The 24,089-nt window shown below is 47.9% G+C and overlaps 1 protein-coding gene across 1 annotated transcript; it reads left to right on the top strand.

Moving 5' to 3' along the window:
- Positions 1-934: 934 nt before the first annotated feature.
- nfil3-2 (nuclear factor, interleukin 3 regulated, member 2) lies at positions 935-11,355 on the top strand. The gene is made up of 2 exons (XM_048991407.1): positions 935-1,266; positions 6,719-11,355. Exon 2 carries the CDS (start codon positions 7,267-7,269, stop codon positions 9,022-9,024), a length of 1,758 nt encoding a protein of 585 aa, XP_048847364.1. The 5' UTR covers positions 935-1,266; positions 6,719-7,266; the 3' UTR covers positions 9,025-11,355.
- Positions 11,356-24,089: the final 12,734 nt, after the last annotated feature.

Genomic DNA, 24,089 nt, shown 5'->3' with positions numbered 1-24,089 from the left:
CTTGTTAAAGGTGGGATACAATTAAATGGAAATGGAAAAAAATTAATGCATCATTTTTGCGAGACACAAGAAATAGATTTTGTCAAGATACAAACGAGCATGTATTACTATATTTAAACACAGAGAAACGTACCATTAAATACAGAATGGAACGTGCAGTTTCAGGGCATTTCAGTGTTGAGACCTGTTTTCTAGGCATGGAGACCCACTGAACGGTAAAGAACAGACAGACACACACACACCGTGACTCGAGAATGACAGAAGGAAGTAACATTTCCTAAAGACAAATGGTGTAAAAATAAAGCGATGCTAAATATTCAGAAAATAATCTGTCCCAGGAAGCGAGGGCGACAAGACAAGAGCGCCCTCCGGAGTGGATGCCAGCTCTGCCAGGCCACACGCTTACAGCCATAGACAATGGGCAATTTACAGAAGAGCCCGTCTCTCTTAACTGCATGTCTATGGACTGCAGGAGTCAAACCAGGAGACATGGGGGACTGTGCCAATTCCACACAAACACAACCCTAGTGCTGCGGGGGTGACACTACTACCTACTGAGACACCATATTCCACCTCATTTATAATAAGATTAATTATTTAAAATCTGATTACAAGTATGACCTTCATGGTCTAAATGCATTTTCCCCACACGCGGACTGTCGCGTAAAATCGGCGCTTTTTATATCGCATGCTGGGGGCCTGTTTCTAAAAATGTCTCCTCCGTATTCTATTTTTCAGGCTCCTAGTCTCTCTCTCTCTCTCTCTCTCTCTCTCTCTCATTTTGTTTAGAAACCTTATTATGGGCATCTCTGGCCTACATCTGAGCTAGCCTGGCAGAAAGCCGAGTCCCTCCCATCCCTTTGCATCACGTTGAAACTAGAGCCCAAGAAAAAAAACCGTGTGTGAAGGAGGGGGTAATGGGGCGGGGGGGCGAGGAGGATCCGCGAGCGAGCGAGAGAGAGCGAAACAAAACGTGACTAGGCACCTAAAGCGTCCTGTTATGCAACTACTGACCTACTAACATACATTTTCAGACAGAAATCAAGAGAGGGAGAATTGGAGCACGTCACCAACATAACATGATTATCCAAAGCAAAACAGAAGACACGGAATCCGTAGCGGCACCGAAGCACGAATCATATCGCTTGTACTAGCAGCTACGAGCGCACCGTACAGTTCAATTCAAACTGGGGAGAGAGGGAGCGCAAAGAATAACTGAGCAGTGGCGCGGTACTATACACTGTGGATTTTTAATACTACACAAAGGTAAGTTTCATGCTTTATTCTGACACGGGGCGCTGCATCTGTAAAAATGAGTGTATAACACACCCGCATTTATGTGACTTATTCAAGGCTGCGGGAATGCGTTTAGGCTCTCCCGTCAAAGGGAACCGATTATTCATGCAATAGCCGGTCATTTTAGTTAACCTTAGGACACAGTACAACTAGAAACTACATTTTAAAAATTAAATACCAGGATTCCTTTATGTGCTTGTTTTCGCATTTTTAATCAAAATGTTTATTTAATTTTGGGTCTGATTGTTGTTGTCCAGTCGGGGTGGTGGTCAGTGTTGGAAACTCCGGTACCGTACACATAATCTCAATGTCAGGGCGTTTTTTTTCGCAGTGTTTAAATGGTGGATTTTATAGGGGGAGGGTAGACTAGGAAGGACAAGGCTAATGCGAGGAGACAGAAATTCCTGTAGAAACTACAGATGTTGGGAAGGTTCAAAACAAAAGGAGTAGTTGAATCAGCGAAGGCAACACAGGGCTTGTATTCCGACACAATATGTCCCCGGATGCTTCAGCAAGTACTACTTAAAATACATTTTACGGGCTTTGATGTTTAAATTGCTTTACATTTTCCACACTGCCTTCAGAGGTGAATTGACAAGCTATTTCCAAATTAAGTACCCAATGAACGGCGAAACGGTTATGTATAAAAATGTAAAATATAGACTACATGCAGTATTATCCCATAGGATGACAATGAAATACGTATGTTTTGCGGTCGGTAAGCAGTTATTCTGGCGTTCATTTTAATCGGGTTAAGAGTCCACGAGGACGACTGGAAAAAATTCCATGCGAACACTGGGAACACACTTCTCGCTGTCACGTGTAGTGGCTCTTTGCAGAGGTTAACGAGGGTGGTATGTAGTGTACTCAACCCCGTTAACCCTTTCTTGGTAATATGTATCACAAAATGAAATTCACTTTAGATAACCACTAGTAGGTACAGTATTTTACTATGTACAAACCCTCTAACAGACACGGTCATGGATACGAGAGCATACGGTTTCTCGTATATGTGAGTTGACCGATACGCACAGTTGTATGCTATTTTTGGATAAAGAAACCCCCTACCCCCTACTCTGGGAAATAATTCGATTGAGATGTTGGATGTAAAAAGGACATCTGGAAATATAAACAAGTACGGCAGTACAATGGTTAATCAAAACTAGCCTATATCTTGCAACATATGAGGTTGAAAATATATTTGTTCATTTAAGAAATTCATAGGGGGTTGCTGTAACAGTTGGCAGAAACCCGTTCAAACGGTCTTTGTTTAAAAGACATGAAGTGACTGCTTTAAAACGTAACAGACTCTACCTATACCTGACTGATGCTAGAATGCTGGTTAGAAGTATGGAGAAGTGTCTACAATTACTAGACTTACCACAAACAGAGAAGCATCTACGACTGATTAAGGTATCTTTTAAGAAAAACATGCAATTTAGAGGCGTACTTGAGGTTCATCATGTGGGCTGTGGGAGTAGGACGGGGTGGGAATTGACTCCATCCAGCATTTGAATTTTTCATTTCGGGTGTTAACCCGGACGCAAATTAAAGACACGATTTAAAAAATATTTTCTTCTTGCATTACTGCGGAGTACTTGACGTGAGTTTCATGTAACTTGACACAATTGAAAATCCGTGTAGGCCTAGGTGCTGATGAAAGGTGCGAATGGACACTAATGTGTACAAACAAATTACAGATCTCATCGTGGACACTGACCCACTGCAAAAAGCCACGTTGCTCAAAATGGTCTTTAGCCAAGTTAACGCATGACAGAGTGTGGACAAGTCCGAGAACAGGTGAACCGCGAATGGCACTCTTACTAACTTGACGTCTCTTAGGAATTAAGTCGGGGCTTCCTGTAAGCATTTTCAGTAAGCAGAGTTGCATAATAAGTGAAATAATTAATGAAACGGGCTGAAGCGACGGATGATGCAACTGGTGGAAAACCCAGTATATGTAAGCGTCTGGTGGACGGGTTCTGGCAGCGTGTACGCGATAACCTCAGATCGCTGTGCCAGCGCTCAGATGTCGGTCACGTTATTAGTCATAGCAGCTTTCAGACTGTGGGACGCGCCGTACTACCTCGGCTAAATACAGCTTACGCATATATTATATTCATTTGAATTATACTGAACACTGCAAAAATTGTGCAGTTTCTCGTCTAACGGCATTTTATTTTTTCCATTCATAGCCAAGACTTACACATACGTTATACGGAATATACATCATTTATTCCACTTCTGCAACAGCTTACTTCTTTTTTGGACAAATATTTTTTTTATTAAATAGTTTTGACATTCCCCCCATCAACCCAGCTGAGATGTTACTGAAATTGTGCGATTGAAAATCAAACTACTACCACCGTTACAAAAATCCCGTAATACACTTTCTCGTCTCAGCACTTAATCTGATCAGAGCGCAAAAAAAGGCTAAACACGGCATTGTGTTTACGGCAACACTCACCGTCCACCTCTCACAGGTTACCCGGTAGAATTATGCCATCTAGAATAACAGGTGGTAGCCAATGGCAGCACCTCATGTTTTCTTGACCGCACGTGAGCAGAGAAACTCGTGTCGTGGGGAGGTAGGAGGGTCAATACGCTTGAGCTCTCGGTCTCGCCGTTTGTCTTGGAAGATGGTTGGGAGGGACCTCGGTATGTCTCATTTGCCACAATTAAGCATTATGCTTCCAAACTAGAACCTCTGACACCTGGGATTTATAGAGAAGCCACAGTGCAGGTCACTGAAAAAGTCGAAGTTTAAATGCCATTTTACTACAAAGTGTAACAAAACCGAGAATAATTGCGAAAGACTCGCATACAGGATACCTGAGAAAGTTAAAATCTCTGCGATGGCTAGGGTTCTTGCCTGGCCAACGTATACAGGAAGAGTCCAAGATGTATGAAGTATTATGGTAATGATTGTTCAGATCGGGAGTCGTCACATATTTGGTATTACGGTATCAAAATTCCAGTTAAGTTTATCAGCAAGAAGTAGTACAAGATGTAGGCATCATTAATCGAATGACGTCAGCTTGTTTTTGAGTATTGGCAATAATTCACAATTAAGCACAAAAGTGCAGTTTTGCACGCGTCCCTTTTTAACAGCTGACCCGTCCGCTTGCGATCCGGCGACATTCGCGTGGCCGCTAATCGGCGTCTCCTCACCGCGCTGGCTGACGTGGAAGCGGCGCGTGCAATCTGGCAGCGCCGGTTGGGTTTTTTTTTTTGTGCGCCGCCGTGCTGGTAAAATTCCTCCCGTCTGCCCCCTCCGACCGACACCCTCCTCCGCCTCGCAGCGCCCTCCTTCCCCTCGTTCTCCCTCTATTTTTAGAGCGTGCTCTAATTCTCCCTCTCTCCGTTGCACTTGTGAGGCCCGGTGACCTATTTTTCCAGCACGGCGTAGAGGTAGCGGCAGAGTGCAGTGTTTACTGCGGGGCCCGTTTCTGGGTCAGTGGGACATAGCAGGAGAAGGTCTCCCTCCTCTCCTCTTCCATGTGCCTTTCATCACGTCTGCTGTGTATGTTCATTTTTTGTCACTTTTATGTGTACCTTGGACTCACTGACCCTTATCACCTCACCACATCCAGTGCCAGCTCCAGGGGGTTTGGGGGGGGGGCATGGGGCAGCTGTCTTGTTTTGCATGGGGGGGGGGGGGGGGTGGCAGGGGCTGCATGGCTCACCGAATTGAGAAAAGACAAAACGGAGAGGTTATATAGTCATAGTACACTAAGCTACAAATCACCTGAATGCCAAAGTTAAAACATTACAAAGCCAGGTGACTGATAGCAGGATCAGTAAGGGGCATAATATGATAATTTGGTATTGGAAGTTATAACAACATGTTTTAAAGTTTCAAACAGTTTGCTATGAGATTGCAGGATTCGGAATGTATGTCAGGAGTACAGGCAGTGACATTACACTGCACTGACAGAAGCAAGAGGGAGGCACGCACGGCCTGGAAAGGGAGCGAGAAGAGGAAGAAGGAGACAAGCTGAGGAGAGCTGATTTAATATGGCGGGCGAGCCGACTTCGTCCTGTTTATGTCCTCGGCTGGCTGGAATAGCTGTATTCTTAATGGATTTGAGAGAAGGGAAAAAAACAGAAAGAGATACGAACAAAGGTGGTGAGGATTAGCTGCAGTGTGGCGGAGCGCCGCGTGCGTGTCAGCCACCGGCACGATCGGCCGTCTCCAGCTGCAGCCTTAACGTGCCAGAAATCCACAAAAAGTGCTAAAAAAAATCCCTGAAAAAGCCCTGAGCTCCACTGTTGTTGCTTCCTGTCACCATGATTTAGAAGTGAATTGCCAGAAGCAGAAGCCCCCCAAAAAAGCTCAGAGGTTGGTCTTGATGATGCTGTGCCTGACCCCGGCCCACCACCCAGACAGCCCAACATCCTCACTTACATGAGCAGTTTCGCATCTTACACAAGCGTCCCAGATAAATTAACCAGCACCCCCCCCCCCCCCGGAGTGCAACCCTCAGTGGCTGACCTATATTCATCCACACTGCCACACCACTGTTGAGTGTCACCTTCCTGTTATCTTTTTTTTGTGAATCCACTCGCCATCACTTGCTTCTTGATGGACTTTCAAACACATACGCATGTCATCTCCTATAATTTTACAGACTCATAAAATCTGGATTTTCTGTTCTTGTTTTCTATGGCATTTTTTTCCGCATTTTAATTTATTGCTCAGTTAATGCTGCCAATCCCTATTTACCCCAGCTGGCTCGCACCATCTCCTTTAATAGGGGTGGCTGTGTTTGGAAAAGCTTGTTTGGGGTTATTTCTGAACCCATGTCACTAAAACGCCGCTCATCGCCGCTCTGGGGAATTAATTATCCTAGCACAGCTCCAGGGCATGTCTGCTGGCCCGTGTGTGTCATGCTGTGAGGAAGGAAGAATAACAGACCAGTGTTAATCTCTTACATGCCAGCAGGCGCGAGTGTTCCGACCATTATGATGAAATAATACTTGAATTGGAATTGAATGCCAAGCGTTGCCTAAGTGGGGGGAGGGGGTCTCTAGATCATGTCTGACATATTCGAGTGCCTTTTCAGAGATGTTACATCATGAAGACTAGACCAGTAGATCAGCCAGAGGTCAGAGGTCACAAGTCAGACTGCATACACTGGTTCACTGAGTACACAGTGGTTGCTAGGCCTGACAGACTGGTTCACTAGTTGCCAGGAGAGACCCTTCAAACATATGGTCACAACTGGGAAAACAAGGGGTATTTGAAACAGTAACAAATCCCAATACACATTTTGAAAAAAGTGAATTATAATGGCATCGGTATGATTTAGGATATGAATATATTTTTAAACTCTCTTATTTCAAATATTTCATATTTTCAATGTATTCTATATCCCTAGCTATTCAGCAATTAACGTGTTTCTACTTGTTGTGTTGCCAGTCGTCGGTTGCCGCAGGAGACTGGAGGGGGAGATGGTGTCCTCCTGAGAGTGACAAGCGGCAGCAGACGGAGTGACCTACATCCTGCGGGCAGCCCATACCACCACACGGCGTGGTGCTGTGGCAGAGATTACACGGCGAAGCGAGGGTGAGATCGGAGGTCAGAGCGCATCCCTGTCCTTGGACCGCGGGATCTTCCTCACTGTGGTTCAAGCCTGCCAGGCCCCGTGAAGACGGTGGTGTGCTACTTCCTCTCAGCAGGACAGAGGCTTTGCCTCTCGCTGTCCGGGATCCCAGACGCTTGTTAAATGCAGGAGGAGCTCTGCGAGGCTTTCCAGCTCTTCCTTGTATTTTTGGCTGACTTGGACACTTGAATTTGGAACTGAGAGTAAATTTCTAAATAAGAACCACCTAACATCAGCAAAATCAATGAGGCTAATCCCTAGAAGAGCCCCAACACATCGAGAAGTCTTATCTGATCCCATCACTTAGAATATCCCAAAAACAAAGAACTAGTAGGAGCAGAAGGTGTAGAGTTAACAAAGTGTCATGGAGAGTCTCTCCTCCCAAGTCACAGCATCAGGTTCTGGCTCCGGTCACAGTAGTGGCCTGGAGGGATTGGACATGTACTCTAGTTACAGTGAGAGCCTCCCATCACCGCCGGGCAATGTGCCGCGCCAAGGCCGCCTGCTTAAGCCCAAGCCCAATGTTAGCTGCCGGCGCAAGCGCGAGTTCATCTCCGACGAGAAGAAGGATGCCTCCTACTGGGAGAAGCGCCGTAAGAACAATGAGGCAGCCAAGCGTTCGCGGGAGAAGCGCCGGCTCAATGACATGGTGCTGGAGAACCGCGTCATGGCGCTCAATGATGAGAACTTACGGCTGAAGACAGAGCTCCTGCAGCTGAAGCTGCGCTTTGGCCTCATCAGCACATCCTCCTACATGGAGAAGAGCCAGCAGATAGGTAGCGGGGGTGGTCTGGCTGGAGCTGGAGGTGGTGCTGCTTCTGGACATTACTTCTCCAGTGCCTACTCCAGCGGTTCTCAGGTTCTGATGAACTCGGACTCCTCTGAGGCTGAGCAATCCGGCCTGGGGGAGGGCCATACCCTCCTGGCCAAGTACTCCCCACGTGGTTCGCTGTCCGACATGTCGGACAGCTCATCCCGCGACAGCCCGGAGCCTGTAGGCTGCGAGATCAAGCGTGAGAATGCGGCCATGGACATCGGCGGGCTAGAGGTGGACATTGCAGGCAGCCCCGGAGGCAGCGCTGCCCACATTTTGTTCGGCATCCACTCCAGCCGACTCCCCACTCATCACCAGCACACCCACTTGCACCACCACCATGGTGAACCTGTGACTAGCCCCCCTGCTGCACCACCGGTCCCCCAGAGGAGCGTCATCCTCTATCGCTCTAGCAACAGCCCCTACTGCACGGACAAGAGGTCACCATCAGCACCGCCACCTCCCCCACCAGCACCTCACCAAGAGACCTTCTCTGCAGCCCACTCGGCTCAGACTCACATGGACCCCCCCGGTGCTAAGAACCCAGAAACCCTGGTGGAAGGGTCAGAGCAGCTGGAGAAGACGACTCTGGAGTCCTTGTCATATGAATTCCCGGAGAGGACAGAGGGACACGCTTACAGACACACTCATCCTCTTCAAGAACAGGACGGTGCCAGTCTCATCCCCAACCTACACCTGAGTCGCGAGGAGTCACAAGCCCATTTATACCACCAGCAATCCTACAATGGCCCCCATGATGAGGACCCTCCAGTTCTGACATATGAAGGAGGCCCTGGGTCTGAGGCATATTTCCAGGAGTGTCCGGCTTCAACAAAGGACACCTCTTCCAGTGATGGGGACCCCCGTAGCTCAGACAAAGACACTTCTACTGATGACGAGAGTCCCTCCTCCTCCTGCTCGGAGGCGGCCAGTTATCGCCAGCGGCTGCCTGCTGAGTCACAGGCGACATCGTTCCTGCCACCGGGCGCTGTGCCGTTAAGCCAAAGCCCGGAAGCCCAGGCTGAGGTGAGAGGCACCGCCCTGCCTCACAAGCTGCGGCTCAAGCACAGGGCAATGAGTACCGGCGCCTCGCAGTGCGATGGAGCGTCCGCCCCTCCGCTGCCTCAGCACCCCTACCTGGCCCTTGCTCCGAGCAACCACCAGGCAGCCAGCAAGGATGCCGAGAGCTGGACCCCCGTGGCCTCAAGCAAGCAGGCTTCCTCTTTCCTGGAAGCCGAGGAAGGCCTGAAGGACTGCGGCAAAAAGGAGACGGCCGGGCGGCCCTGCCGCAACAAGAGGCGAGACTGAGGAACGTGGAGGGGTCACTCGGACTGCAAAATCTCAAGGTTTACTGTGAGAGGCGCGGCTGACGCGACTCAAAATAAAGTTGCCGACTACAACTGGGTCTATTTTCTAGAGGACCCTTGACAGCCCCTCTTCCCCCAAAGTGTCCTCCACCAGCATACCTGTATCCCAGTGGGTTAGTGACCCACTCTACTCTGAGGATGGGAAAGAAGGTCGCCAAATTTACTACGTTAACTGGGGCTGGACTTCTAGCTGCACTGACTCATATCCTGTAACGACTAGTTTGGCCTCTCTCTCCCTGTAGAACACAAGCACTTAAAAGAGATGGCAGTGGGTGGGGAATCTACTTGTTGCGTCAGGATTTGACAGTCAAAAAAAATATTGTCAAAAATTATGAAGATGCCATTTTTAAGTTAAAAAATGTTGTTTAGAATGATTCTGTGAAGAATCCAGACGTTTTTGTGAAGTATGAGTGCCCCGTTTATGGTAGTTTTGACATGGATACAATGTTGGCCACCACGCAAACCAAATGCAATGGGAACACTACCTTGACCAAAGAAGCAACACCGTGACCGAGAGATCAGTCTCGCTCCCCCATCTCTGAACCTCCTTCACTCCTCTCTATTTTTCTCTTATTTTTCAAGCACTTGGTATGTACATTACTGTGATATAAAATATGCATATTAAATAAATATATATTTTAAGAAGAAAACAAGAAAAATACTCAGAAAAAAAATTGAATGGACCGACCGTAATGGGGAGAGGGGAATTTGAGCAGTCTAGTCATTAAAATGATTGTACAGTCCTATTCTGTCTGCAAAACTCATCAATGATTGATGTTTATTTATTGTATTTTGTAGTTAAGTTCTTCTTTTTTTAGAAAACGTAGATCACCGTGTTGTGTTTCCCCCTTTCCATCGTCCCATGGGGCTGCCTGCACACATTAACACTCAGCGAGGCTTGCCCTGGTGGAAAGCGGGGTCTGCACCTTCCTCAATTGTGCCATGATCTGGGAAAGGAAACACAGAAGGAGCCCAATGCGGGGCAAGTCTCGCTGAATGTTATGGAGTAAGAGGCGGTAATCCACACCTTCAGGACCGCATCATACATGGGAATAAACAAACACGAAAAAATGAGATGCCATGTGAAAAGGCTCCCCACAAACTGTTATGAGACTTAAGAGGGCTGGGCAACACGAAACCGGGTCAAACTGATCCCAGTTCAGTCTTGGGCCTCTGTCCTTATTCCTTTATATCAGTGTTTCCCAATCCGGCCCTCGGGGACCCACGGATGGTCCATGTTTCTGCTTCCTCCCAGCTCCCTGCCAGACAGTCCACATTTTTGCTGGCAGGAAAGGGGGGAGCAAAAATGTCGACCGTCCGGGGGTCCCCGAGGACCAATTTCAGAAACACCAATCTATATATTTACTGTGTATCTAACCCCACCCCCCCCCCCCCAGTAACCATGAATAAGGAGGAAATACTTTGGTAAATCTAGGCTACGAAAGCAGATCTGCATTGTGCTCTCATGTAAAGATATTGGAGGGAGGGGTCAGTGTGTCAAAACAGCAAAATCTGTGAGGGGGGTGTTGAAATGCATTCCCCAAATGGGCTGCCCTAGACCCCTAGAATGAGCACAATGGAATGCTAAATCTCCCCCCCCCTTACCAGCACCCAGCTACACTAAGATCCCCCCCGCCCTCCAAAATTGAATGCCGGCGTTATGCGGGACATACCCTCTGTTACCCTGCACAGCACCTCTGCTCATTCCCACTCACAAATCCTAACGACACTAAAAAGAGTGGACAATAACTGAGTGATGGTCTCTTCTCCAAAGGTTATTTCCCCTTTCTCCACCATGCCCGCCGGCGCCCCCTTCCTGTACAGCTTTCCTATTGTACAATGTGAGGCAAACACTGTATTGTATGGTTTGTATCTGTGTAAAGCTGCTTTGCTTCTCGAGCTGCCTGGAATTCAGGCTGTTGTGTATAAATGTAAAGATCTCTCGTTGACAATGTTGTAATGCTTATTTTATTAATTTTTTTATTACTTTAAATTTATTCTTTTTTTTTTTGCAAGTGTTTTTATCTTACGGTGTCTGCCCTCCTGTCGACTGTGATGAAGTGTAACTTACCTTTTGACTATGTGTATTTGACCGCCATACGTGTGCGCTTGCTGATGGTTTTGAGAAAAAGAAAGGGAAAAAAAAGAACAGGAGGGTTGTGTGATGTTTACACCCCATTAAATTGTAAACGAGGGCCTAACAGTCCTTGTGACAAACGGGTGCATTTCAAACACAAAAAAAAAAGAAAATAAAAACAAGACCGTTGCTGAATTTCTTGAAGTAGCAAGACAGTTTTCTTTTTCCCCTTTGTTTATTTATCCGGCTTAAAGAACCGTAGCGTTGAGCAGGGATCTGCCCATTTTCAGAACACAGATGAAGGCCTCCCCACCCCCTGCGTGCACACACTCGCGGGACACTGACACACATCGTCTCCGCTGGGGGTCTGAGTGCTTCACTGACGTACCGGCGCCCTGGTTATCGCCAAGTGCAGACAGACAGCGCTGTGAGCTGCCCCGGCCGTGAGCCGTTTCTGCCACAGATGCTCAAATCAGTGTCCAACCCACAATGCATCAGTGACCCCCTACTTCCTCACTGGCCCATTGTTGACTACTAGCACTGATATCTGTAGATGAGCTATATAAAAGAGTCACAGGGGCTTGGGCTTGTAAGGCAGGTCATCTCATCATATACAGGTATGTGCTGTTGTATACTGGTGCATACTGGTGTGTGTTGGTGTATACTGGTGTGTGAATGTATCACTCCACCTCACCTTAAAACAATAAGCAGGTTTAAATTACATCAAAATGTTGCATGTACACACATTTCCACCAGGACCAAACGGGAAATGTCTAACCTGTACAGCACATAATTATACATATAAAAATAATTTTATCAAAATTTTATAAGACCATTCTAAGCAGATGAAACATAAACGTATAATATAGTCTCCCCCCAGGACAGGTTATTTCTGATTAACCCTTGCTTCCCCTTTTCTCCTGAACACATTACAAGGGGGTCACATTCGCATCACCGGCATGATAAGTGAAGGGACTTTTTTAAACCTGCCACACCCAGGTCCAACTCACAGCCACACACACACACACACACACACACACACACACACACACACACACACACACACACACACACACACACACACAGGCTGTTCCTGCCAGCTTTATTCTTGTAAGCAGGAATGTTGTTTCTTTCCTGTCACCTTTCTCTTTGGTTTCCATGACACCCGCGGGCACAGTGACGCGGTGACATTCCGTGACAGGCCGGCGATGCTGCTGAATCGGCAGCCATTGGTACATGTGGGAGCGTGCACACACACAAGTCACGGGAAATGTAGGTCAGTGTGCAAGGGAGGAGGAGAGAGAGCGAGGGAGAGGACCACAGGTAGGCAGGAGGAGGAGGTTCGTGTCAGAGGCTGGGCGTGTCTGCGTGGTGAGGTGACTCCTTGTGGAATGTACCATCTGGAGTGCTGTGCAGGGCCGCTCACAGGACATGGACTTGCCCATTGCCCTTAGGACCACATTTGCCATGAAGAAGGGTTGGGGAGGAGTGCTGTTTTTGACATCGGGTCAAAGAGTAGAACCCCCAGCCTTGTTCCCCTTCTAAACTCTGAAACAGCACTTTCCCCAAAGCTTTAATTATGCCTAACCCCCCCCCCCCCTCCACCCACGATACCACCCCTCCCAGAACAAAGGCCTTGCGTGACTCATAATGCTCATTATCATGAAGATCACTTTCATCATTCCAAAGACTCCAGTTAGATGAACACTCATTTTGTCTCTTTTCTGCACAGGCCGTGGTATAACAAATGCCACAGCAGAGTTAACCGCGGGGCCTAAGGGTGCTCCCCAGGGAGTCGGCGACTGTGGACTGTGGGCTTATGAAGAACACAAAGCCCCCCCCCCCCCCCCCCCCCATTATGTAACCACGACAATTAGCAGGAAGTTGATCAGCAGGCTGAGTGTCGCGAGGGCCGGGAGAAGCCAGGGTGAAACAGCAGCGTCCCTGTGCGACTACTTCCCAAATCTTTCCTCTTTCGATGAAAGCAGATACCTGCTGTGTGATCGTGGGGGGAGAGAGAAAGCTCTGCGGCCCGTAGGGGGGCAGGGAGGGGGGATACCTGGCAGGACAGCGGGGTGGCTACAATGTTGCAGCACACAAGCGAAAACAAAAACAAATGGTAAATAGCCATTTGATATTGAATTCAAGCGATTCATGCGATAACTGAGCCACACGCAAACCTCAGAGGTCCCAGAGCAGACATAGATCTGTGTAAATGATCCATGCATCAATCCTCTAACTGCTTACCCAGTACAGGGTCCCTAGGGGCCTGGAGTCTATCCCAGGCAGCACAGGGCAGAAGGAGGGAAACAACTCGGATGGGATGCCAGTCCACTGCAAGGCAAGCACATCCTTTAGAGATATTAATTCACCTAACTGTCTAACATGCCCTAGTGTGTCTTTGGACTATGAGACCAATTTGGAAGAAAGGTGCACGACGCGGGGAGAATGTGCGAACCCCACGCACAGAGTAGGGGTGGGGCTCAAACCGCGGGAGGTGTGATGCGACAGCACTACTCACTGCACAATCTTTTAACCAAAGCTAAACACTTCTTGGTTAATATCCCCCTAAACCAAATCAAGCATGAGAAGGAATTAATGATACTGCAGATAATCAGGTCGACCCGTGTGTGGAGAGGCGGATTCGCGGTGTGCCGTCAGCGATCGTTTGCACGAGTCTGGGATAACTGACCGGATGAAAACAAGGGTTTGCTTCTACTTCCACTTCCTCCTCTGTCTGGACTGTGACCCCGAGTGATAAACGTTGCGTAAGAATAACGGCAATGACGAGAATATCGTGACGGGCGGCTCGGAGGAGGCCGCTTGAGTAAATGTCACTGATTTACGCAGCCGGATGTGCGGATGCTGTGCAGCCGTCACTGCGATTAACAAAAATGACTCCGGGCCACTTACAGATAGAGTAGGAAACAGCAGATTACAGGAACCAGGCCAGCAGTTACACCCCAGGGCATGACCATGACCGTGCGTTTTTAAGTCAGGAGGGGAAGGAGGGCAGTGATCTAACACGCAGCCATGCAGAGACTCCAGATTCCAGCCAGATCTTTGAATTTTGAATCGTTTTTGTTTCATTCTGTGTTGAAAACTGGGTCATGTGGCCTGGAGCGGTGGGAAGGAGTGGGGTGGGGGGGGGGGGGGGGGTTGGGGGTACGGAGGAGCGTCTTGAGGAATTTTACAGGCACCTGCGACCCATGGTGGTGGCTGTCAGTCTGATACGGTGAAGAGTTATCTGCTGCCCTGGGACATGCCAGTCACTGCCAGCTCCGCTCCCCACTGCGTGTGTGTCTCATGTATATATTAGACTGCCGGCCGCCCTCCTCTGAGATGCAGGTGTGTGTGGTTCCATCGCAGCGTAAAGCGATAACGCCGTTTATCAGCGAAACCCAGAGAGGGAGAAAGGGGAGGCAGATTCAAAGGGGTGCGCATACTCCACACAGTACGTGCAGGTGGTGTGAATGCCCCCTGAAAAACGGCAGGGGCCGCATGGGCTCAGGGAGAGGCACCCAGTGGGCAGCAAAGTAAGCAGCCTCCCCCCAAAAAGCCGAAGGCAGGTCCCCCCCTACCCCTTTACTCGGCCATTGTGGTGGGAAACATTTCCTCCATAGCGGAGCCGGGTGGGGGAGGGGGTGTCACACGTAGCTCTAACTGCAGCGTAGTCGAGCGCATGCTTTTGTACCTTCAGCCGAAACGCTGTGCCTGCTCTCTTGTAAATGCTAATTACAGGAACAGCCGCGGCCATTTTAATTTAAAGCCACTAAAACCGAAAATAGCCCTGGAACTGGAAAGTCACTGACACGTATTAATCAAACGTCAGGAAAGCGATCCAGGACATTGCATGGACATCAGCAGTCTGAGGAGTACTTTAAGATAATCCAGGCAGGGGCGACACCAAAGCCTCCCATATGAAACAGTCAGAGTGTCTCTGACACTTTCAGCCTGGCCTTAACCAGCGGCACAGGAGCATCGGTCAGAGGTAAGCGGCGAATCGGATGTGACCACGAATCCCCGGCTTTTTGCTGCAGACGTGGCACAATGCTGAGCCAGCGCTGGAAAGAATGATTCCCCCAGCTGTAGAAGGTCTGAATCATCAGCTTTTCTGATTTCCCTCAATTACCCCTGATTGGTTACCCTAGTAGGCCTGCCCTCCTACTGGCTATCAGCCTTCATCGACCACGCACGCAGTCAATCCAGCCTTCTGCACACATCGAACTATGACAGCCTAACTTCCTCCCAGAGGGATTTGCATGGTCGTTACAACGACAGACACCTGTACAGCAGACAAAGGGGTGTGAGAAGGTGATGTTGTTCAGAGCTCAGAGTCTTATACCTCATGAAACAATCGGGGGGGGGGGGTGAATGGTTTGTTCTGAAATTTAACCAGAATAAAACTGGCAGCGAGGAAGGACGGGATTCCTTTCGAACAGAGGGTCAGAAACAGGAGCCGCAGATGCAGGGTAGGTGAAATCTGAGCGGGGGAGAGGACAGGCCCGGGATCAGTCAGAACCGGTGAAATATGATGCTGGAAGCCAGTGAAAAATTGACCGCAGCTGAACCACTTCGCAGAATTTCAATTGCAGCTCGGCTCAGCGGGACCGCTGTCCAACAGTAACAGGCAAGCGGCGACCGATCTGGGGGCAGCCGGAGAGATCCTGGGGGCAGCTCCTGAGTAACCAGCATCCATCAGCACACGCTCATTGTTGGGTCAGTTTCCTCCAACACTGCAGCCAATCCCATGCCATCTTGTTCCTCCATCATCATCATCAGGGCTAGAAAGGTGACAGAGCGCAGTTAGAAATTCTGGGCCCTCTGACAAAATGTCACCTTGGGGGCCCCCCATCAAACTGTACATGTCTTATACACTCAAGGGCCCCTGTAAAGTGTTTGGCCCACTAACAAAATGTCACCTTGGGGGCCCCCCATCAAACTGTACATGTCTTATACACTCAAGGGCCCCTGTAAAGTGTTTGGCCCACTAACAAAATGTCACCTTGGGGGCCCCCCATCAAACTACATATTTTATACACTCAAGGGTCCCTGTAAAGTGCTGGGCCCACTGAATCTGCCAGGATATCCTGGCCCCTGGCTCAGACCCCCCCCCCCCAGAATTTCTCTGAACATTATCTACAACAGCACCCTCATTTCAGTGCACAGTGGATCGACCTCTTAACATCCATGTATAGTGGTACCTTAGCTGTGCACACTGTAAGCAGGACAGACAGGTAAGCAAGATGATGCAGCCAAATAAGACCGGATTCTGCCACTAAAAGAATGTTCTGCCTTGTTAACCATGCCTTCCCACCTCGTTTCCATGGGTGTGGGAAGGTACAAGCTGACCTCTGACAACTGAACCCACCTATTCACAAAAATCATAAACTAAGAAAAACAATTTTCTTAGTATTTCCGTATCACCGGGAAAAAAAGCCAGAGTGGACCAGAATGGAGGGGGGTGGATGAAATGCTGCACATTCCAGGGTGATGCACCCGTGCCTTCATGCCACAAAGAGGCTTTGAGAAATTTAAAGACACCCCCCACAAACCCAGTGCCACCGACCAGCTGTCCCGTGAGACAGGACGGAAAAGCACAAAGCTGACGTCTCGTAGATAGTCCACACCTTCTGGAATTTGTGCGAGTCACATGCTCTCTCGGAAGCACGGGAATTAAAATGCTGGGTATTTTTTTTGTTTTCCGTTTCTGGCATTTATTCCGTTTCTCACCTGCCGAGGCGCAAACAACCAGTCCTGTGTGCCTCGTCTTCGGGTTTACAAACCAGGGGAAAGAGAACGAAAACCTCGGAGAACAGGTTTCCTTACACAAATATTGCAACTTTCCCCATTTATGAAAGAACAATAAAACAGTAAACCACTTCCCATAAATGGCTTTATATGATACATTAACCAAAAACAAGTCTGGGTCTTTTTTCACCACCCCTAAGCACTAGAAAGACTGAACTGCAAAGTTAAAATGGTTTCTTAATTAATCATAAGTGATTTAGTACATAAACTCTTTCAGTGTTTCCAACATCAGAACAGCAAAGGCATTTTGACAACCAGGGGACTTCCCATTGATTATGTTATTTCTCATAGCACATTTCAGTAAACAGTTAAGGTGTGGCAGTGTTGGACTCGCACTACATCAGAGAAATAGCATCAAGCAAATAGCCCTTTTGCATATCTATGTTTTACTTTGCAGGGTGGGTGACTTTCACCGGCCAGTCAGGGATGGCTTTGGAGAGCCCTGCAGTAAAGGGCACACCTGTCCTCGAGTCTACAGGGCCGGAGCAGGTCAGCTAAATCAGCCACCTATCAGACGGCAGCAGGCAGGTGCATTTACATGATCAGAGCCTCCTGGGCTATTTGAATTGTCAGGGGGCTCCCTAATATTTTCGAACCTGGAGGGCGTCTCTGCCGGTAAAATTTGCAAGCTGGGGGCTCCAACAATGACATTTAAAGTATGTTAGGAAGGATCGTTCGCATGGGACAGGTGGCAACTCTAGGTTTTACATTTTATTAAACAATGTTGGTTGAGGGCCTTTTTTAGCGAAAGACCCTGACCCTCAGCCCGGGTACATTAAAGCGGTGCGGGGGCCCCGGCCCGTTTACATTAAAATGGTGCGGGGGCCCTCGGCCCGGGTGCATTAAAGCGGGGCGGGGGCCCTCGGCCCGGGTGCATTAAAGCGGGGCGGGGGCCCTCGGCCCGGGTGCATTAAAGCGGGGCGGGGACCTCGGCCCGGGTGCATTAAAATGGTGCGGGGGCCAAGGGCCCGGGTACATGAAAGTGGTGCGGGGGCCCCGGCCCGGGTGCATTAAAGCGGGGCGGGGACCTCGGCCCCGGTGCATTAAAGCGGGGCGGGGACCTCGGCCCCGGTGCATTAAAGCGGGGCGGGGACCTCGGCCCCGGTGCATTAAAGCGGGGGGTGGACCTCGGCCCGGGTGCATTAAAGCGGGGGGTGGACCTCGGCCCGGGTGCATTAAAGCGGGGGGTGGACCTCGGCCCCGGTGCATTAAAGCGGGGCGGGGGCCCTCGGCCCGGGTGCATTAAAGCGGGGGGTGGACCTCGGCCCCGGTGCATTAAAGCGGGGCGGGGACCTCGGCCCGGGTACATTAAAGCGGGGCGGGGACCTCGGCCCCGGTGCATTAAAGCGGGGCGGGGGCCCTCGGCCCGGGTGCATTAAAGCGGGGCGGGGCCCTCGGCCCGGGTACATTAAAGCGGGGCGGGGCCCTCGGCCCGGGTACATTAAAGCGGGGGGTGGACCTCGGCCCGGGTGCATTAAAGCAGGGGGTGGACCTCGGCCCGGGTACATTAAAGCGGGGCGGGGCCCTCGGCCCGGGTACATTAAAGCGGGGGGTGGACCTCGGCCCGGGTGCATTAAAGCAGGGGGTGGACCTCGGCCCGGGTACATTAAAGCGGGGCGGGGCCCTCGGCCCGGGTACATTAAAGTGACCCCAGAAGAAAGGAAACTAGAGGTGGGTGATATGGCAAAAATATTATATTAGAATTATTTTCAGACAGGATTTTGATTGCATTTCTTGTTGGTATTTAAGACTATTTTGCAAGTTACTGAACATCCCAAACAAAATCCCCTGTATTTAAAAAAATGTAACAAAACTTAAGACATACTCGGCACTCTTCGGGGTGTTTGTTTTGAGGCGGCTAAAAAGGTTGGTTGTGCTGCCCTCTGACATCCGAACCTATGTGTTGGTTTTGGAAAATCAGAACAAGTTCCATATTACCAATGTCAAATTCTTTTTAGGGACCAACTCCTCCATGTCGCCCAAGCTGCTACGTCGCCGAATAGGGAACGTGCTGCATGCTGCGCTTTGCATGCTTGGATGAGGGTGCGTAAGGGAGAAAGGAAGAAATACAAAGCACTCCCTACTGTTAGTTATTACCGGTTTATTGGTGTCGAAACAGATTCGGCTGACAAAACAACTTTATATGCGCGCGCATGAGCCACAGAACTGCAACTGATAGAATGTGCACTGCAATGCGATGCTAACCATCTCTCCGTAAAAGGCATGTCATGGAGACATTTTGGTCTTTCACGATAAATTATCGTCAACTCACACCCCCCTAATGGATAAAGAGCTGTTCATTCATACATCATAGTCATGGCCCCACCCCAGAATACGGAGCACATGCCCAACATTTCAGCTGGTAAAAAATTACATTCTATGCCCAAGCTACTTTTTTGCCTTATTAATGCTCAGCTCACTTTGCTTTCGCACTAAGAGACTTTTCACACAACATTAACACCTTCATAATGATGCCTTCCATAAAACAAATATATTATCTTGCAAACATATTGAGTTAAACCATTAAAACAGGGAAACGTCAATCACCGAGAACCTTGTATAGCAATCACTCCGCTAGAAAAAAACAACCAAGCATTTTTCCCAAGCATTAAAACGATTTCCTCTGCATCTAAGACAAAATAAGGCAAATCCTTCTTCTGCTGACTTGTCAGCTGGGCACCGGTGCCCCAAACAGAAACCAGCTTCCTAACCCCAAAGCAGGATAACCTGGAGAACTCATTCCGGGCCTTGTAATCCCACCCAGGAACAACCAGAGCTGAGAATCATGCCCCAGGAGAGCATCCACTGGGCCCCTCCTCAACGGGCAGTGGGGGCCAGGAAGCCTCAACCCCCCAGACATGGCGCTACGATAAGAAAAATAAGCCTCTGATAACACCCCCACTAGCTCCGCCTGCCTGGATCACCTCTACATGTGACTAGAAAAAAAAAACAGCAATGGCTTTCAGCTCCACACCTTCAGTGGTTAATGATTCATCCTTAAATCTGTATCAGTGAACAAACGTATATAGAGGCGTGGGGGAGGGGGGGCATGAATGAGCTTGTTTCAGAAAGAGAAGATGACAGTGATATCAATATAACAGTGTCTGTGTGTTTGGGGGGGGGGGGAGGTAACAGTACTCGTGATTCCCTTCCACCAATATTCCAAGACATGCGGGTGTCCCCGAGACATACGACCCGGACATACTCCCCGTGACCAATTTCCTTAAAGGTCGGCGGTACAGAACGCTCTTCAAATCTCACCAAATGCTACTGCACAATTAGCCTCTGTCACTGCTGTACAAACAGGGGAATGAAAGGGGGGGGGGGCAGGTCCAACAACAACACAAAAAAAAAGAAAAAGGAGACACCTTCGAGCAGGAAAAGGAGGGCTTTCATAGGACTGCGGTGACAGGAAGGAAAAAAACGTTCCGCTTTGCCAACCCCCCCCCCCAATCCAAACACCTCGAGGGAGGGAGCGGGGCCCCATGTGACCGATGGCTCACATGCTGCCACAGCGAAACGTGTTACTGTAACACCTTGACCGGGGCCCAGCAGTTACATAAACTGCAAGTCAGGGGCACGGAAAGAAGGGAGGCTGACATTAAAGCAGAGAAAGCCTCCGCTATTAATATCACAAGCGCTGAAATAAAGATCCTGCTCATTTTTTAGCAATGGCCCGCTTATTTAAATCACGCTTTATTTTCTAATGCATTTCCCTTATAGCTGCAAAAAAATGCCGCAAACAAACACACACAGCAGGAACTGGCAGCTGCAGGCAGAGCAGTAGCCTTTCCCAGTGTTTGCTGACCTTCTTTGGTGGTGGGTTCATCCGCGAAGCTGAGCTGTTGAGTTTTGGGAGAGGGGCGGGGGCGGCGGCGGCCAGAGGCCGGAGGGGGTGGGGGGGGATGGGGCGATTTGAGCAAGAAGTTCCACAAAGGGGGGGCCCTGAGGTTACGATGACCTCAGCAGCAGCAGCGTCTGAGGGCCAGGTTACAAGTGAACCAGTAACGCCTGACACTAATGGCGACAGCAAAGACAAACAGGACCAAAATAAAGCAGGCGCACTCAGTTTGGGCGTGAGGTAACACCTGTCGCATACGCCAGCAACCCAAGAAAGCCCTGCAGGCTGTAAACCAACGCCTGAACTTCCATAAGCCGGTTATGTAAAGCGGACCTTGCTCTGCTTTCTGGTGGGGTCGACATCCGCAAATAGTTAAAGGCCATCCAAGAATCTGAAACCCTAGAACCACAGGACTCTACCTAATCAAGTATAGTTTTAAGATATCAGGTTAGGTTTAAGCAATCAACACTTGAATTTGGACATTAAAATGGACACGGAGCATAGGGTACCAGACAGAATGTTCCGGAACGTTTGCCAAAACTCATTTTGAGAAGAAATGTTAAAAAGTCATGTGATTAAGGCATGAAGCTGTTAAAATAAATTATATGTAAAAAAATAAATAAAAAAATAAAAATCCTTGAACTGATAAAATAACCCATAGCAGGAAATAAAAATGGAAACTCATGGTTGTATTACTAGAAATGCCAAACATAACCTGAGGTAACCTGGTTTATTCTCTTTGTTTCTCAAGCAATGAGTATGAATGTAGACATTAAGAGAGAAGAGAATGGAGCTATTGTCCACAAAGGGCCTTGGATAGAGTGGCGAGAGGAGAGGTCAAGACTGGGCAGAGTGTGAGTGGGCTTCCACGTGAAGACGTAGGGCATGCACTCTGCGAGCCATGTGCCGCGGATGGGGGAAGGTCGGGGAGGGGGAGCGTATGAGTCTATTTGCGCTTCTCAGCCATCTGAGGAGTGAGTCACACTAGAGGAGACTCCGCTTTCAGAGGCAGACACATGTCCTCACGCACAAATATACCCGAACACACCGCACATACGACCCGGCAAACACACACAGACATGCTTATTGCCGTATGCAGGAAACTGACGTGCATAAAATGTCACACACCCGCACAGGAAAACAAGCGCTATAAATAAACCTTGAGAATAAACCCAAGGCCATTATGAGAACAAATCTATTATGTACAGATAATGTTACATGTTTATTACGAGTTTTCGTCAAATTAGGAACAAGCTCTATTTACACAAGAACCTAGAAATCAGTAGTGTGCCTCGTTAGACCGTTAAATAGATCACAGCCACGCGGAAGTAAGACACAAACTGACCTATGGCATAGCGCACAAGTCCGTTACTTAGTCAGTCATTAACATTTATCAGGCGGTATCTAAGGGCTGTAACTTTCATACCTGCATTAATACTTTCACCGCGAGCAGGACAAACAGCGGGAAGTTTCTCAACTGCATCCGTTTTGTTTGTTTTAACATTTTTGGTAACACTTTAGCTGACAGGGCAGAAATACTAAGTATTTCTTAACTCGGTTAAGCACTAAAGTACAAGTTATGGGCAAATACAGTAGGTACTGGAGAAAAATTCATTTGTACTATTCATGACTTGTTCCGTCAAGAATCCCTTAGCAGTTCTTTCAGTCATACACAAAAGGTTTACAGAATTAAATATAGCTTGAGATAAAAGATGCATCACGATTTATTAAGGAACATGACATCAATATGTAATAAGCTATTTGTGGTTAATACATAACTAATAACAAAATACTACAATATCTGTACCCTCAAGTAAAGTGTTACCAAATTTTATTTTTTAATTTACTGCACAAATAGAAAGGCAACTTCAGAAATTAACCCTGCACAAGTTACAGAGCATAAGGGTCATCCTTAGAAACAGGTGGGACCAAATGATGCGTGGGGGGGGGGGGGGGGGCACCTGTGGCCTTCCAGAGATATCCCCACCCTCGAGAATGAAATAGAGCCCCCACTCAAATAGAGCGTGACAGCCAAGAGAATGACGTTCTTCCACCTATTTTTTTGTGTGTGTAAAAGCATGACCCATTCTCAGTAAATCGAAGAAAGCTTTTCATTAACCTTATAAAGCAGGATTTAGTCATAGAAATAGTTCATTTACATTTTTTTTACTTGGCATACGCGTTAGTTAAACAACGTAAAAGGAGCGAGAGAGATTCCAAACACAGGATTTGAAACGGCGATCTTCTGATCATGGGGCGCAAAGTCCAAACCCACGTATGCACACACCACCAGTCTAGTACATCATGGCGAGGGAGAAATCAGCTAAACACTAAACTATTTGTTGTAAATGAACACACACACATTTTCTTGGTATTATGAACACACAGGCTGTTCTCAGAAATAACAGCTTCCTATTACCAGAATTTGGAAAGGGAGTGTCTCAAAACTTCGATTAGCTGACAATTTTTGATCAGAGACATTAGATTAAAAAACACCTGAATACAAAGTTCATCTGGTAACATCAACTGATTTTCTCTTTTAAATCATTTACAATTAAAGAAGAACACTACACGATAAAAGCACTGAGAACAACCCATTTTGTCAGGTTGAGTCGGAAGGACAATGAACCAACGATCACTGGCACACTACTGCCCACTTGTGGTAAAAGACAGAAGACACAAAGGCTATGACTCATTAAAAAAATGTCAAAGTACCTCGTTTCCCCATTTTTCCTAATTTTTTTCAGAAGAGCGTTAACACGAAACAGCTGAGCTATTCATTTTGCTACGTCATTTAAAGACGCACCAAAGCAGCAAGCCATTAGCTATTTTAATTATATAAATACAATAAGCAAAATTATATAAAAGCTGTCAGCATCAAACGTTGCTGTTAAACGAAACAACTTATAAAAAACAAAAGCATAAAAATACCATCTGCACAAGTACAGGTTAAGAGGATAATAAATGCGATGTACATTTGATGTCTGAATTTCTAAATGATTACAGAAATCCAGTATAATTAACAAGAGACAGGAAACAGAGTGGCCTAATTTAGTAACCACTTGGTGAAGGGTATCACGTTTGGAAGTAATGAGACGAAACAGTCTTTTGAATTATAATAAAATAAAACCTCGTGTTTGTAACATGTCAGTCACAGTGGGTGTAATTCCATATCAGAAAAACGAGTCTATACCTCGTTTAACGTTCCTACACTCCATGCTGTCACAAACTACCAAATCATTTTCTATAGTTTTATATGGTGGACGGACCTATTATA

The sequence above is a fragment of the Brienomyrus brachyistius genome, chromosome 22, assembly GCF_023856365.1.
Source record: "Brienomyrus brachyistius isolate T26 chromosome 22, BBRACH_0.4, whole genome shotgun sequence".
NCBI classification, from domain to species: domain Eukaryota; kingdom Metazoa; phylum Chordata; class Actinopteri; order Osteoglossiformes; family Mormyridae; genus Brienomyrus; species Brienomyrus brachyistius.
This window is presented reverse-complemented; position numbering and strand designations above follow the sequence as displayed.

Coding starts and splice junctions, on each gene's coding strand:
- nfil3-2 (XM_048991407.1), top strand. CDS start 7,267: ATGGAGAGTCTCTCCTCCCAAGTCACAGCATCAGGTTCTGGCTCCGGT.